Here is a 12822-nt window from a genome sequence, read left to right as displayed (position 1 = left end):
CCCCCCCCCCCCCCCCGGGTTGAATCCGGCATCGCCCTGCAGCTCTGTGTGTGTGGGTGTGTGGGTGTGTGGGTGTAAGAGAGGTGTGGTTCAGTAGCTCCCTGTACACCTTATCAATTAGATTAGCTCAAATGTGCCACTGATCTGGCTTGTTAGTGTGTGTGTGCAGAACATGACATTGTATAACATCATGCTGAGCTGCTGCGGAGTTGTGTGTGTGTGTGTGTGTAAATGTTTGCCAGGTTGTTTACAGTGGTGCAGCATTATCCTCGCTCTACTTGTTTAGATCAACACACGGTTTATTTTTAGGAGCAGGGTCCTTCTGTGATGTTTGTGAGTGTATATGTTTGTGTATAGGAGCACAGGCTTCTGTGTGTGTGTGTGTGTGATCTCAGGGTCAATTGGAATGTTGACACTTCCATCTTTCCACAACAAAACAGCGGTAATAACAGTGAGATGCACACAAACAAAAGCTAACACTGAATTGCACTGAGTTTTTGTTTTCGCATGAGATGTATAACAGCGGCTCACTTATGTGTTATTACCTCCGCAAATGAGGTTGTGTTTTCCTCCCCGTCTGTTTGTCAGCAGGATAAATACAGAACTGATTTCCATGAAACTTGGTGCAATCATCTCCACTGTTGGCTTATTTAGGGGACTGATATGTGTGCAATTTGGTGCAGATCCAAGTAAAAATCTGTATCTTGTTAGGGGACTATTGTGCCTTGGCGGAGATATGCGCTCCATATACAGTAAGTGCCATTCTAGATTGTGTAGGCGTTGCAATTTAATTTCTAATTGCACAATCCAAAGTAATTTCACACAGCATCAGGTCTGATGATTGCAAGATGCACAGAAATAGTCGACCGGCAGACGTACCAATATTTAACATTGTTGTTAAATGTTGCAGAAATGAGAGCTCCTGCTTATACTACTTTTAAATTGGAGCATTTAAAAGGTTTTTTTTTCTAGCGAAGCACGACTTTAAATCTCCATTTCCAACGGGCTTCATCCATGGCTGCCTGATGTAATCATGATATAATCTTGAAATCCTTCTCAATCCCTTTAAATCCGCTCTTTGCAGGGAATCCTCGGGGGCCTCTGCACACACACACACACACATTCGCACACACACGCACACACACACACACACACACACATTCACACATTTACATCCTTGAACAAACATACCCTTTCTTATTCACTTATTTATACTCTCAGTCACTAGATGTGCTTGTTCCCGGATTTAAACTCCTGTTGTATGATGTAATTGACTCAAAATGCCAACATTAAATTGCTCTCACGCTCTCCTGTTCTTCCTGTTTTTGTTGCTACTGTCTTTAGGTTTAGCCTCATATCTTCAAAATCGACCACATTCATCACACGTGCACACTATGTTGAAAGCCTTTAGACCTAAAAATGATTTGAAACATGATTTATTCTCCTTTTATTCGTTGAAATGATTTCCTTTTTGCAGAAAGGGAGTAATAACACGCTGGATACCTGTGGAATAGAGCGCTGTGCTCGACGCTTCCTTCCTGAGTCTGTGGGCTGTGGCCTAAGCAGACCTCCTGTCATCACCATGGCATCGCATTACTGTTGCTATGGTTTCTTTATCTCCAGGATGTGGTTCAACCAGGCCTGCCATATTTAGCCTGCTCCTCAGAATGCCAATCTGATGATGCTGACAGCCACACGAGAGAGCACCCAGCTGTCCCTCTGCTCATCTCACTACATCAAATAGATCTGCACCGGCGTCACTGCAACACTTGTTGATTCAATCTTTCCACAGTTTATCTGCATTTTACAGCTTTAACACAGAGTATGTATCTGTGGACATTCTCATTTCATGTCTACAGATAAACAACCAAAAAAGCTCAAAAGAGAAATGCATGGTTTTTCATCTTTATTTGACTTGGACTCTTCTCGGTGTGAGAAATCCTCTTATGACTCCAGATACAGAAGCTGTGAGATTAAATGCTGGGATGTCACAGTGAGATTAATGTTGTGGACGCCGAATCACAGAATCGCTTTAACCAGTTATTTCTCCGTTCTCACAGAGTTGGCACAACAACAGCAAATATCACAGTAATCCTGGCCGTTGTCTCAGAAACGTTCAGGATGAGAAAAAGCATGACAGAAGAAAAATATATCTTGGTTAGTATCTCTAAATAATGGTCTTTGAGATCATGACTGTATGTTCCCATATAGATGCTAAGAATATCATTACAATAGTTTCTACACATCAAACTGATTTAAGTATTTTTTTATCCCATAATCCGTGATTTGTGCTGTGAAGGAGCAAAGCCCTTCTCATACAGAGGGGATCAGGCAACAGATATCCCACCTCCCAGGAAAGCCCATTGTAGACTTGTCAGTGTAAGTCTATTGATATAATGGATGTACTGCTGGTCTATGGAACAGGAAAAGCAAATGGTGGATTTAGTATGAAACAATTTTATCGTGTCCTTATCATATATAACAGCTTCCACGAGAGATTAGAGGAAAAACGAGAGAGGGAAACAAATCTGATAAAATTCCACTTCTCTTCTCAGCAGGAATGAGATTTCCAGTTTTTTATTTACTCCACGAATCATTTACGTTTTAAAAACTGAATTAAACAATTAGTTCCTTACCCTTTGTGTTTAATATTGCATATATATTTAATGACCAAAGAATAAAAAGAGAAAAGGGAGGTGGCAGTTGATGGAGGGCCGTCATGCAGTATGCACGAGTTTGTACCCAAATATAGAATATTGGAGAAAAGGTCAGGGGCTTTCAAGTCTGAACTCCAGAGGATGGAAGATCATTAGATTAGTGGCTCGTGTCCTGCAGAGTGTTTTATCAGCGTCACTGCTGCAGGAAGCCGGAGCTATAGACTAACTGTGTGTGTGCTCGGCATTCATTACACCACAGATCAAAGGCTGTGAATGAATTGTTACCTTGTGTTTTCCTCATTTTGTTAAGGATCACGCAAAATCTATAATACAATCAATAGATTTCCATGAATTGTTTTGAAGCGGTGGGACGTGATCCATTGCTTTTCAGTCTGGATCAGGGGGCAGGTCCAGGATTTTATTTTTCACCTCCTTCCACTCTGTGAGATAAGGACTTTTATTCATAAGTCTTTGTGGAAAAATAAAATATTTTTCTTGTGCATTTCAGTCTGCATACATATGGAAATGCTGTATTATGGGGTGTGTACTGTGTGTGTCCCGCATGCCTGTATTCCTGCAGCCAGACTGAAGCACTTTATCTCCTGCTCCGATTTTTTAAATAGTTTTTACTTCAGAGGACACAGCAAAGACTTTTATAAATAACTGAAGTGCTGATGTGGAAAACATGAAGAGCTCTACAGTCAGCTGCTAATCAGGGTTTTGGAACACATCTCAAAGACGGCTTGTTGTTATTCTTGATGGAATAACCTTAAAAAACCCTGGTTTGCATTAGGCATCCTTCACATGTGTGTAATAAGACGCTGTGTGGTGTTTGTTTAGCTCATTATCCTGAACAAGCGAATGAAACGCATGATGATGATGCTGCTGCTCGGGCCTAACGACAGTGATGTGGTCAGAGTGGAATCAGAGGGAGTGACTCGCGCATGCGCATCGCAGCCCGCGCGCCTGTGACTGCTGGAAAAACAACGGCAGGGATCCTCGGCTGGGAGAGAAGTCATCAGTCATCTTTAATGCAGGAAACACACTCCAGACTGTCTATGGTGCAATTCTGCGAGCGAAGGAGGAGAAGCAGCATCAGGGTTCCTGCTGCTCTGTGAGTGAACGCGACTGCATCGTCTTTCGAGAATCCACAGGTTCCTGTTCTTCATCATCTTCATCATTTCGCCCCTCGTGTTTCTGTGAGTTTGTGTGTGTGTGCGCGCATGGACCCGGACTGAATGACAGCACCTGTGGGCGAAGGAGCTGTTGCATCACACCTCACCACGGACTTGTTTATTTCACCGACTGGAGGGAACAATGGAGTTTAGTTGTTTCTCGGTGGATGATGAAATGCGAGCCGGGTGCTTGGCGGAGGACTGAAATTCACTGTTGCGTTATTTTTTTTAGACGTTCTACTTTGACATCCCAGTTTTTTTGTTGTTTGGATTTTTTCCACCCGCGCGCATCTGCCGAGGAGAGGCGCTGTCCGTGGTTCTGAAATCAAATCCTGAAAACTTCCACCAAAAGAACAAGAGAGCCCCAGAAAGGACCTGTGTGCACCAGCAGCTTAATATGGTAACTCAACCCAGAGTTCAGCTGATCACTTCGGTACTTTTGCTTTTAGTTGGTAAGTATGACTGTAAGAGACACGTTGAAAATAGTTTAAGATAAGATAGTGCTTTAATAGTCCCACTATGGCTAGATTTCCCTTGTTACAGCCAGTGCTGGATCCAGAGACAGGGCCCAGGGGGGCACTTACTACATCTAAAATATTATTGGCCATGTTTTCAAACTTGCACTGAGCTCTGAATAATCTGACGTTATCGGGTCGGGCCGCATGTGAAAATTCAAATATCCGAGTACCAGGCTCCAGACATTCTACTGAGTTTTTCCTCCCAGCCCTTAAGTAAAAACTCTGGATAATGTCACAGTGAGTCACCGTGAGAGCACGGCAGGAGATTCTCCAGATGATTCACTGCGTAGGCATGTTAATGTTTCTAACCTGTGACGGACACACAACTCACAGGATGAAAAAGTGGAGCCACACATGTAGAAGACACCAACAAAATTGTCTAGAGAACTTTTGGTAATAAGGGCCGACGCTGGTGTTGTAAACAAAAACATGTGATCTCCACAGCCAATACTTAATGTTCTGCCTCTGCCTGCCGCTCCACCTGTTACCTTAAAGCTCCTGAGAGTTCTCTGTTGTTGTGAACACGTCTGAGTGGAGAATCTCCTGCTGCATTGCTCAGGTGATAGGTAAACTCCAGAGAAGGTCCGGACCCAATTCATTGAATTTTTATTTTACACAGTGGGTTTCAACAGTAAACGAGGAATGACTTAAATGTGCAGCGGATGTTGGGCATATAGTTGGCCCCCCTCTGTGTAAAATGTGGCCCCCTTTATGGCCCATGATTTAGAAAAATCCAAGATCTGCCTCTGGTTACAGCAGCAAAAATGTGAGGGTGAAATACAAACTCTTTAAAAGTAATAAAGACATAAAAGAAAACAGTACAAACACAAGGAACTATAAAGAATACAAAGTAATATGTTCAGCATAGACAGGAGAGTAACCATATTGGAGATATATGAAATTGAAATTGCACAGATGGAACATTTTTACTGCAGTTATTGTTAGTTTGACATTGCGAAGGCTGCATGGCCCATTTCAGTGTAATTTACACACACAGATGGGCCTTGTTAACAGCTTTTAAGTGAAACCAGTGAACAGAGGACACCAAGGTTGATCTCCTTCTCGTTCTTTCTCCCTTTCTGTGATTCCTTCCAAATCTCTCTCTTTCTATCTCCATATTCCTCTGCCCTCGCTTCGTGGGTTTGCATTGGCCCTCAGTAAAGGGAAGAGGAAAAAAAAAAGCGGGAAGATGAGATGCAATCGATGTTGTCACTGTCCGCCCCCTGGGCGACTGTGGGTCATTATGTAAGAGCACTGGGCCCAACGTTGCAACAGTCACACAAAGTCATCCATGTGTTGTGATGGCTGAGCTAACTGCCTCACTTCACATGAAATCCATCCCTGTTTATAATCCTCGGCCTCCCTCTAATTATTCTGCCTCTTAATGCATTTACGCGATGTATCAATCAATTCTTGCCCACAATGCCTTGCTGTCCTTCTCCTACAAAACCCACACTTCCTCCATTCAACACTCAGTCCCTCCATTTCCTCCACCCTCCGCCAGTTGATACAAATGGGCACAGGTCATCATTAGCACTTAATGGCCTGTATGAGTTGGATTTGTTGTCAGTGTTGTGAGTCAAGCCTCTCCAGCGTTCACTGGGCTGTTTAATTCAAATGATGTCTTTTCAACACCTGCTGAGGTTTGGAACGATGTATTCAACCTGCAGGAGCTGATAAGAAAGACTGGGCCAGCTCACAGATGAAAAGTGTGTCACAGTGGTAAAGATGGAAAGCAGATACACAGGAAGGACCCAGAGTCGGATATCACAATAAAATAAATGTATAAGACAGCATTGGGATAGCACAGAGAGCAGTCCGAATAAGGAGCAGGTCAGAAATTCAAAGTCCAGAAAAGACGTAAAGCGTTCGATTGAAAACATGTCAATCTAGCAATTGAAGAGTGGAAACACAAGGGTTTAGGTGAACTGGGACTTGATGAGATATCTAATAAGACACGGGCAGGAAGTAAACCTCACAACATAGACATTTTAAGTTATGGTTTTTCAGAATAAAACAGGAAAAGCAGACACAATGTTCACACGGGATGTACAGTTAGTGATTTGGACAGGATGAATTAAAGCTTCATCTTTATCCACTTTTACATCACTGCTCTTGATGAACAAAGAAAACTGCTGCTGTATATGGTTTATACTTATACTGAATATATATATATATATACTGAAATTCCGATCCAGACATGTTTTAGGACTTAAAAACACCCTGATTTAAATTAGTTCTTTCTTTAATGGCTTATCTACAAAATGATTTAAAATAAAAAACACATCCAAGTGAAGATACAACAAGGAAAACACATTTCCGAGTGGATAGGGACTTTAAACACACACATTTTAACTGAACTAAATGTGTGTAACACGTCTATGCTCCTCCAGTCCACCTAGGCCAGCCAGTATGTGTGGATGTCCCCTCGGAGACAGAAGCTGTCCTGGGGAAATCCATGCTGTTGACTTGCATCTTCTGTATGAAGAGGGAGGAGGTCAAATCAAAGACACATGTGGATTGGTACTTCATGCCAACGAACGAAAGAGACCTCCCGAAAACTCATGTAAGTGGCCTTGACATTATTGCACAGGGAACAACATGTATGTGTGAGTGTTCATACCATAAAGCCATCAACTGTTTGTATACTTTATGCATACCTGCTTGTTTTCCCTCTGTCCCAGATATACAAATATGATAAACACATGCTATTAGCACGGGACGGACCATTTAAAGACCGTCTTACCTGGAATGGGAGCGTCGACTTTCAAGAGGTCTCCATTCAAATCCATAATGTCACCTTCAATGACAGTGGGCTCTATGAGTGCCACGTGATGCGTGAGTTCAAGGACTTCACCCCCCCGTCGAACTTCATGAAGAACATCACGCTGAAGGTGAAAGAGAAAGGTGTGGCTCATTTCTTTCCACTTTCGTCACTGTTATTCTGTGCCGAGGTTTGATCAAATGCTTGGTTTCCATGTCAGCACAGCTCAGTGTTCAGGGACCATGATGACACCAATCACTTAAGCATGGATATTACAGAGCAGCACACACAGTTGTTCAGACCTCTAAGCGCTAAGTGCTTCACAGGCAGTGACATGCCACCGGTGAGGTTACCAGAAATAGACCGACAGTCGAGCAGAGAGCACACGTCAGCTCCGACCTGACACTTCAAGTGTTGTGAAAGAAGCTTTTGCAATTGACACAGTCTAATGCATAGCAAAGTAGTGTTATTTCTTTTTTAAGATGGAAAAGTTGTCACTGCCCCAAAGGAAATGTATAATTCATATTCAGCTCTTATAAAGCCAGTGGTGGCCCCAGCAGCGTCTTCACAGGAGTCCGTGTTTACACAGTGTCAGTCTGTGCAAAATAGTTTTCCTGCTTTACAACATCAACAGAACGGATGTATTTAGTTTTATGTAATCTTTATCCAAACAGGGGGTCTCGTTTCGATTTCAGGAGACACTCGGAATCACCAGATGTATACAGCACATCAAATGGTTAATTAAAACCAATACAAGAATCATGGAGAACAGCGTGTTTTGCTGACGCAGGACATAATACCCGATAAGTCCATTGCAGTTTTGCACACATTAACACAGAGTGAGTGATACAGCTGCACGCAGTATAATCTGGAAAGACAGATTTGTTCATCATTTCAAATCTCTAATAATGGAAACACTCCCCTGTGCGCTGTGTTATTTCCTGTGTACCTGGTGTTCTCTCTTCATCAGAATGCCTTAAATGGTTTTTTGCATTCTTATCCTATACTTCCAGCTAACCGCTCACTCGGTTAAAACAGCCACTAACAACACCGCTCTCCTCCTCCCCCTCCGCGATGACGTGGAAATAATTGTGTGTTTTTATTTTGTCTGCCTCATTGTCCATCAGCACTTTCTTCTGTTGTCAGTGAAGGGGTTAATTCAAACCAGCTTCTTTGCTATCTATTCAGAGGGGTAATGTATTCTGCTTCCTGAATGCTTGGCTTGCTGAATGTGTCACATTCCATCGTGATTGAATATACAATACAACATGTATATTTGGAGCTACTTAACTCTTCCCATTTCTTTATGAAACATCTTGATCTGCTTGCAAGAGGTAGTTTATTATCAGAGGCGGATACAAATCTTTCATTATTTAGAGGGAAAAAACAAGCTGCTTTGGATCCTTCCAAAGTCTATAAAATGTACAACTCTTTGATTCCTTTAATACTTACTCTAAATAAAAGCCTCTACTTCTACATCTCATACCACAGTGGCATCAAATTTCACAGAGCCTATACAGCCAGTGTATTGTACATTATGGCCTGAGAATCATGTTACGGTAATGTGGCCCATAGAAGTAAAATGGATTTGTTCACAACAAACATATCTTAGCTTTTCCCATCTAAGGGATTATATTACACTAATAGGGTCTATTTTCAGAGGCTGCAGAATCAAATCAGTGGAGGCTGTCAGCCGTCTGGTCAGCAGGCTCTGTGGTATTTGGTCCACACTCTACGGTAGGGTGGTTCACGGTGGCTCGTAATGACATGACAATTAAATGTATTGAAGCACAGGTTCTGTTTTCCAAATGGGATTGTAAACAGTAGTCACATGCTCGTATGTACATGTCAAACTATTTTGCAGCGCTGTAATCATTTCTCCTGTTCATGCTGGGCATTGAGTGAAATCCACAGTCCTCTTTCTGTGTAAAATTGTATTAATTTTCTGTGTGTAATTTCCTATTTCTGCTACTCACTCACTGTCTAAACAGGGTGTTTTATACTGTTTCAACTTTGGTGTGTTTGCCATTTCGTTTAATGAGCTCCTGGCTGCTGGAGCTTCACTTTAACTTAACTTCGGAATATTTGCACAGAACGAGGACTGTAATTTGCTCCCTCGACTTCTTGGAAGCTTGTTGAAAAGAATGAGCAGGAGGACAGTTTGCAGCCAGCGGAACAGCTTCAGCAGGCTTATGAGTAGTGCTTTAAAACAGACTGAAAAAAACCTGAAAGTTTAAACAAATGCAATAATAAAACTTAATGAATTAGTTGGAATGTTATTACCCTTATCCACACATGAAATCAGAATATGACCTAAAACATGAGGTTTTTATATCTAAATGTAACATCTGTGCCCTGAGAACCACTCTGACCTTGCATATTCCTCTTATTTCATATTTAAAGGTACTTTGTGGAGTTTGAGTAGTAGTCGTGCTATCGAGCAGTGTTTTTACAAGTGGCAAAAGGATAAACATGTGTATGTATATGCATGGTAACATGTGTGCGAGCAGTTTCATGCTTCTCCGCTGATTGACAGCTGTTAGCACAACAACATCAAATATGTAGCAATGCCGCAGCAGAGACGGTAAAGAACCAGACAACTCGTGAGTAAAGATGGATGCCAAGTTGTCTTTACTTTAGTTTATCCACAAAAAACTCCACAAGGCACCTTTAACTCAGTATAGGCTCTAATATTGTTATAACACAGGTCTGGTCATAATGTTGTGTATGCAACAAAGTTTGTACATCATTTTTTTTAAATAAACAAAACACAAAGTTCACCCAGAAAAAATGATTTTGCTTGAAGTTCATCTGCATAGTTAAAACTTTATATTGAGTTGGACTTTCCATTCAGCCAAATGATGTAGAAATAATTGTTGTGACTGAGTTTATCTTGGGTCAACAGTGTTGCACATAAATGACCATGATTAGCATGACCTCCTTAAACCCATGAATAAATAATTCTCCCCTTGTCCATTCAACATCAACAAAAGCAAAAAAACATTCAGAGGAGGGATGCATATTGAATAATACATGTTGATTGCTGTTTGCTCTCCACAGCCACTAACAACGCCGCGGCGCTCTACTCTGAGATCATGATGTATGTGCTGCTGGTGTGCCTGACCCTGTGGCTGCTGGTAGAAATGGTCTACTGCTACAGGAAGATCTCCAAATCTGATGAGCAGGCGGAGGACCCAGCGTGAGTCTCCACCAGCGGCGCGCAACAATCTCAATCGCAGATAAGTTTGAGTCGGCTAATTGAATACAGTGTCCCAAAAGCAGATCCGTGGTTGGCACAATGCAAGTAAACATGCAAGTTTCTCTTTTTTCAAAAACGCAGCAAGGAGGTGTGCGTCGATTAACTGAAAGTGTTTCCTTTCCAATGCTTGAATTTCTGGTTATTACATAATAGTCATTTAAAATCTCAGAGACATGTCGGCAAGACAGATTTAGGAGGGCGACCGAGAAGAGAGCAGGACAGAGAGGAAGAGGAGAAGAGTCAGGCAGGCAAAGGAGCAGGAAGACAGACAGTGGGGTAATTGAGTCTACACCATATCGGTTTGTAACCCTCCTGGAACAGTTATCTTTCTTTTAACTCAGACCTTCTGACAGGCCTGAATAATCCTCGGCACTGCTGACTGCTCTTGTTTCTAAACAAACCTTTTTACATCAGTGGTAGATTTGCAGCTCCCTCAGAAACGGGGCTGACAAACACCCGAGGGCATCTGTACAGTCAGCTCCCACCGGATTGTCGTGGTGGGACCAGGCCGATCCAGGTTGACATCTTTTGCACAGGCAATTGGTGTCCCCTAACCGAACAATCACTGATACCACACTGCACATGTGCTGATGGAGACATTGTGGCTTCGCAAAACAATTAATCCTGGTTCCAAGTCCGTCTCCTGCAGTGACACATGAAGCCCCGAACAAGGCATTTCTAATACTGTCTATGTGTTTAGAATGGTAATTCTACATTGGGCTGGATGCTACTCAACAAAGCACAACAACCTTAAGATACTCTGCAGTAATAAGGGGTTTCTGTTTGCTGTGATTTTACCAGGGGAACCAGCATTTCCCACAAAATTCCCCGGAGCAGAACCGACATAATTCGAAACTAATTCTTCAAAAATAACATAAATAAATGTTCAATGTCAATACAAACCGGTAAAACTGTAACACAACTGTGTCCTCAGAAACCATTGAATTTGATTAACACTAAAGCTGCCATTGTTTTAACAGCTGAATAATTAGTTTTGACATTTTTAAATTAAAAAAAAAACTGCAAAACGCCTAAAAATATGTTAGATAACTGCACTTTTATAGATAATAACATACAATAACATTACGACAAACATAGAACTGCACAACCTAGAATATGTATCTATGCTTTTAGTTGAATGTAAAAGCTGAAGTCGGTCAATAATGATCATGGAATGAAATGTACACTTGTGTGTAACTTTTAATGGCACTTTCAGGCTATTAGGCTGCTGTCGACTAATGTTTTTTTAAGGCGGAGATTAAATTCCACTTCACCCTCAGCATTTAGGCAAAGTTTATTGATCCATGTGCAGATCAGGGCAGCACATTAAGTTAAGCATCAAGTGATCGAATGTGTATCAGTCCGTAAACTTCATTTCCTGCAACTGAAAGACTTGATGTGTTGTGGGCGCCTCGCAGCCATTATTGACCTGTGGGACAACAATGCATCCGTCAGGGAGGAGCTACACCCACTCAGAGAGGCTGCTCTGTGGTCAACTTCTTAGCTACCTGGGCTTAATGGATTTATACCACATCTAGAACATTGTGAGCTTACATTCCGTGATGCATTAGTGGCCCAGACTGTATTTGTCTTGTTACTGTGGGAAAAGGTGGAACGTAGCAGCAACAGTAATAATTTGTCAGAGCGACAAAATGAGGCTGGATTTTAAATTTGCTGACGGAGTCACACAATTCTTTTCACTCTGATGTGTTTTGCTTCGTCTACTGTTACTGTTTCTATACATGAATGAAAAGTATATTTAGCAAAGGCACTATGGTTTTTTAACAATATGAAGAACTACTGTTATATACTGTATAAGGGTGTCATGTCCTCTGATGTGCAGCTTATAGTAGATCTCCACTAGTCCAAATACAGTGATGGTTTTATCAATAGACTGTTTATAAAGATGGATGACATGTCTCCACTTCTTCCAATTGTACAACAATTTAATTAATTTAGAGCCAAAGGCAGAGTGCAGTAGTGAGTGTGGAGTGACCTCACACCCTTGGCCAATCACAAGTCAGTCTCAGCTGTCAATCATGAAGTTCCACCCCATTTATGGAGCATCAGATAACCAATTGAAACCAAACTACTGTGATAATACCTTCTTACAATGAAAGAAACCATAGTTGAGAAAAAAAAAAAGGCTTTATGACCTGGGGGTGTTCAAGATGATTTTGCTTCACTCATCTATTTTGTTATAGTCCAGGGCTTTATCCTTTTAAATAAACGTTCATGTATTGGAGCGGATATAAAAGCATCACCGCCCCCAAAACAAGAAGTGTTGTTCAACCTCAACCAGCTCTAATCTGTGGTGTCGGGTGACGAGAGTGATCCCAACCAGTTCTTAGTCTCTCCTCTGTTTTTCTACTGATCTGCCTGCAGGACAAACTACCTAGCCGTTCCCTCTGAGCAGAAAGACAATGCGGCCGCTCCTGTTACCGAATAA

The 12822-nt window shown here is 41.8% G+C and overlaps 1 protein-coding gene across 1 annotated transcript; it reads left to right on the top strand.

Moving 5' to 3' along the window:
• The first annotated feature begins 3641 nt into the window (after window positions 1–3641).
• Window positions 3642–12822, top strand: scn3b (sodium channel, voltage-gated, type III, beta). The gene is made up of 5 exons (XM_053423323.1): window positions 3642–4284; window positions 6744–6916; window positions 7035–7257; window positions 10175–10313; window positions 12759–12822. Exons 1-5 carry the CDS (start codon window positions 4230–4232, stop codon window positions 12820–12822), a joined length of 654 nt encoding a protein of 217 aa, XP_053279298.1. The 5' UTR covers window positions 3642–4229.

The sequence above is a fragment of the Pleuronectes platessa genome, chromosome 5 (genome assembly GCF_947347685.1).
Source record: "Pleuronectes platessa chromosome 5, fPlePla1.1, whole genome shotgun sequence".
In the NCBI taxonomy this organism is placed as follows: Eukaryota; Metazoa; Chordata; class Actinopteri; order Pleuronectiformes; family Pleuronectidae; genus Pleuronectes; species Pleuronectes platessa.
The sequence above is the reverse complement of the archived record's forward strand: the minus strand, read 5'-3'. Positions and strand labels throughout refer to the sequence as shown.

Excerpts from the sequence above, each read along its gene's own strand:
- scn3b (XM_053423323.1), top strand. The coding sequence starts at position 4,230 with ATGGTAACTCAACCCAGAGTTCAGCTGATCACTTCGGTACTTTTGCTT. Across the intron at positions 4,285-6,743 it reads GGTACTTTTGCTTTTAGTTG|TCCACCTAGGCCAGCCAGTA; the intron begins GTAAGTATGACT and ends ATGCTCCTCCAG. Across the intron at positions 10,314-12,758 it reads GAGCAGGCGGAGGACCCAGC|GACAAACTACCTAGCCGTTC; the intron begins GTGAGTCTCCAC and ends ATCTGCCTGCAG.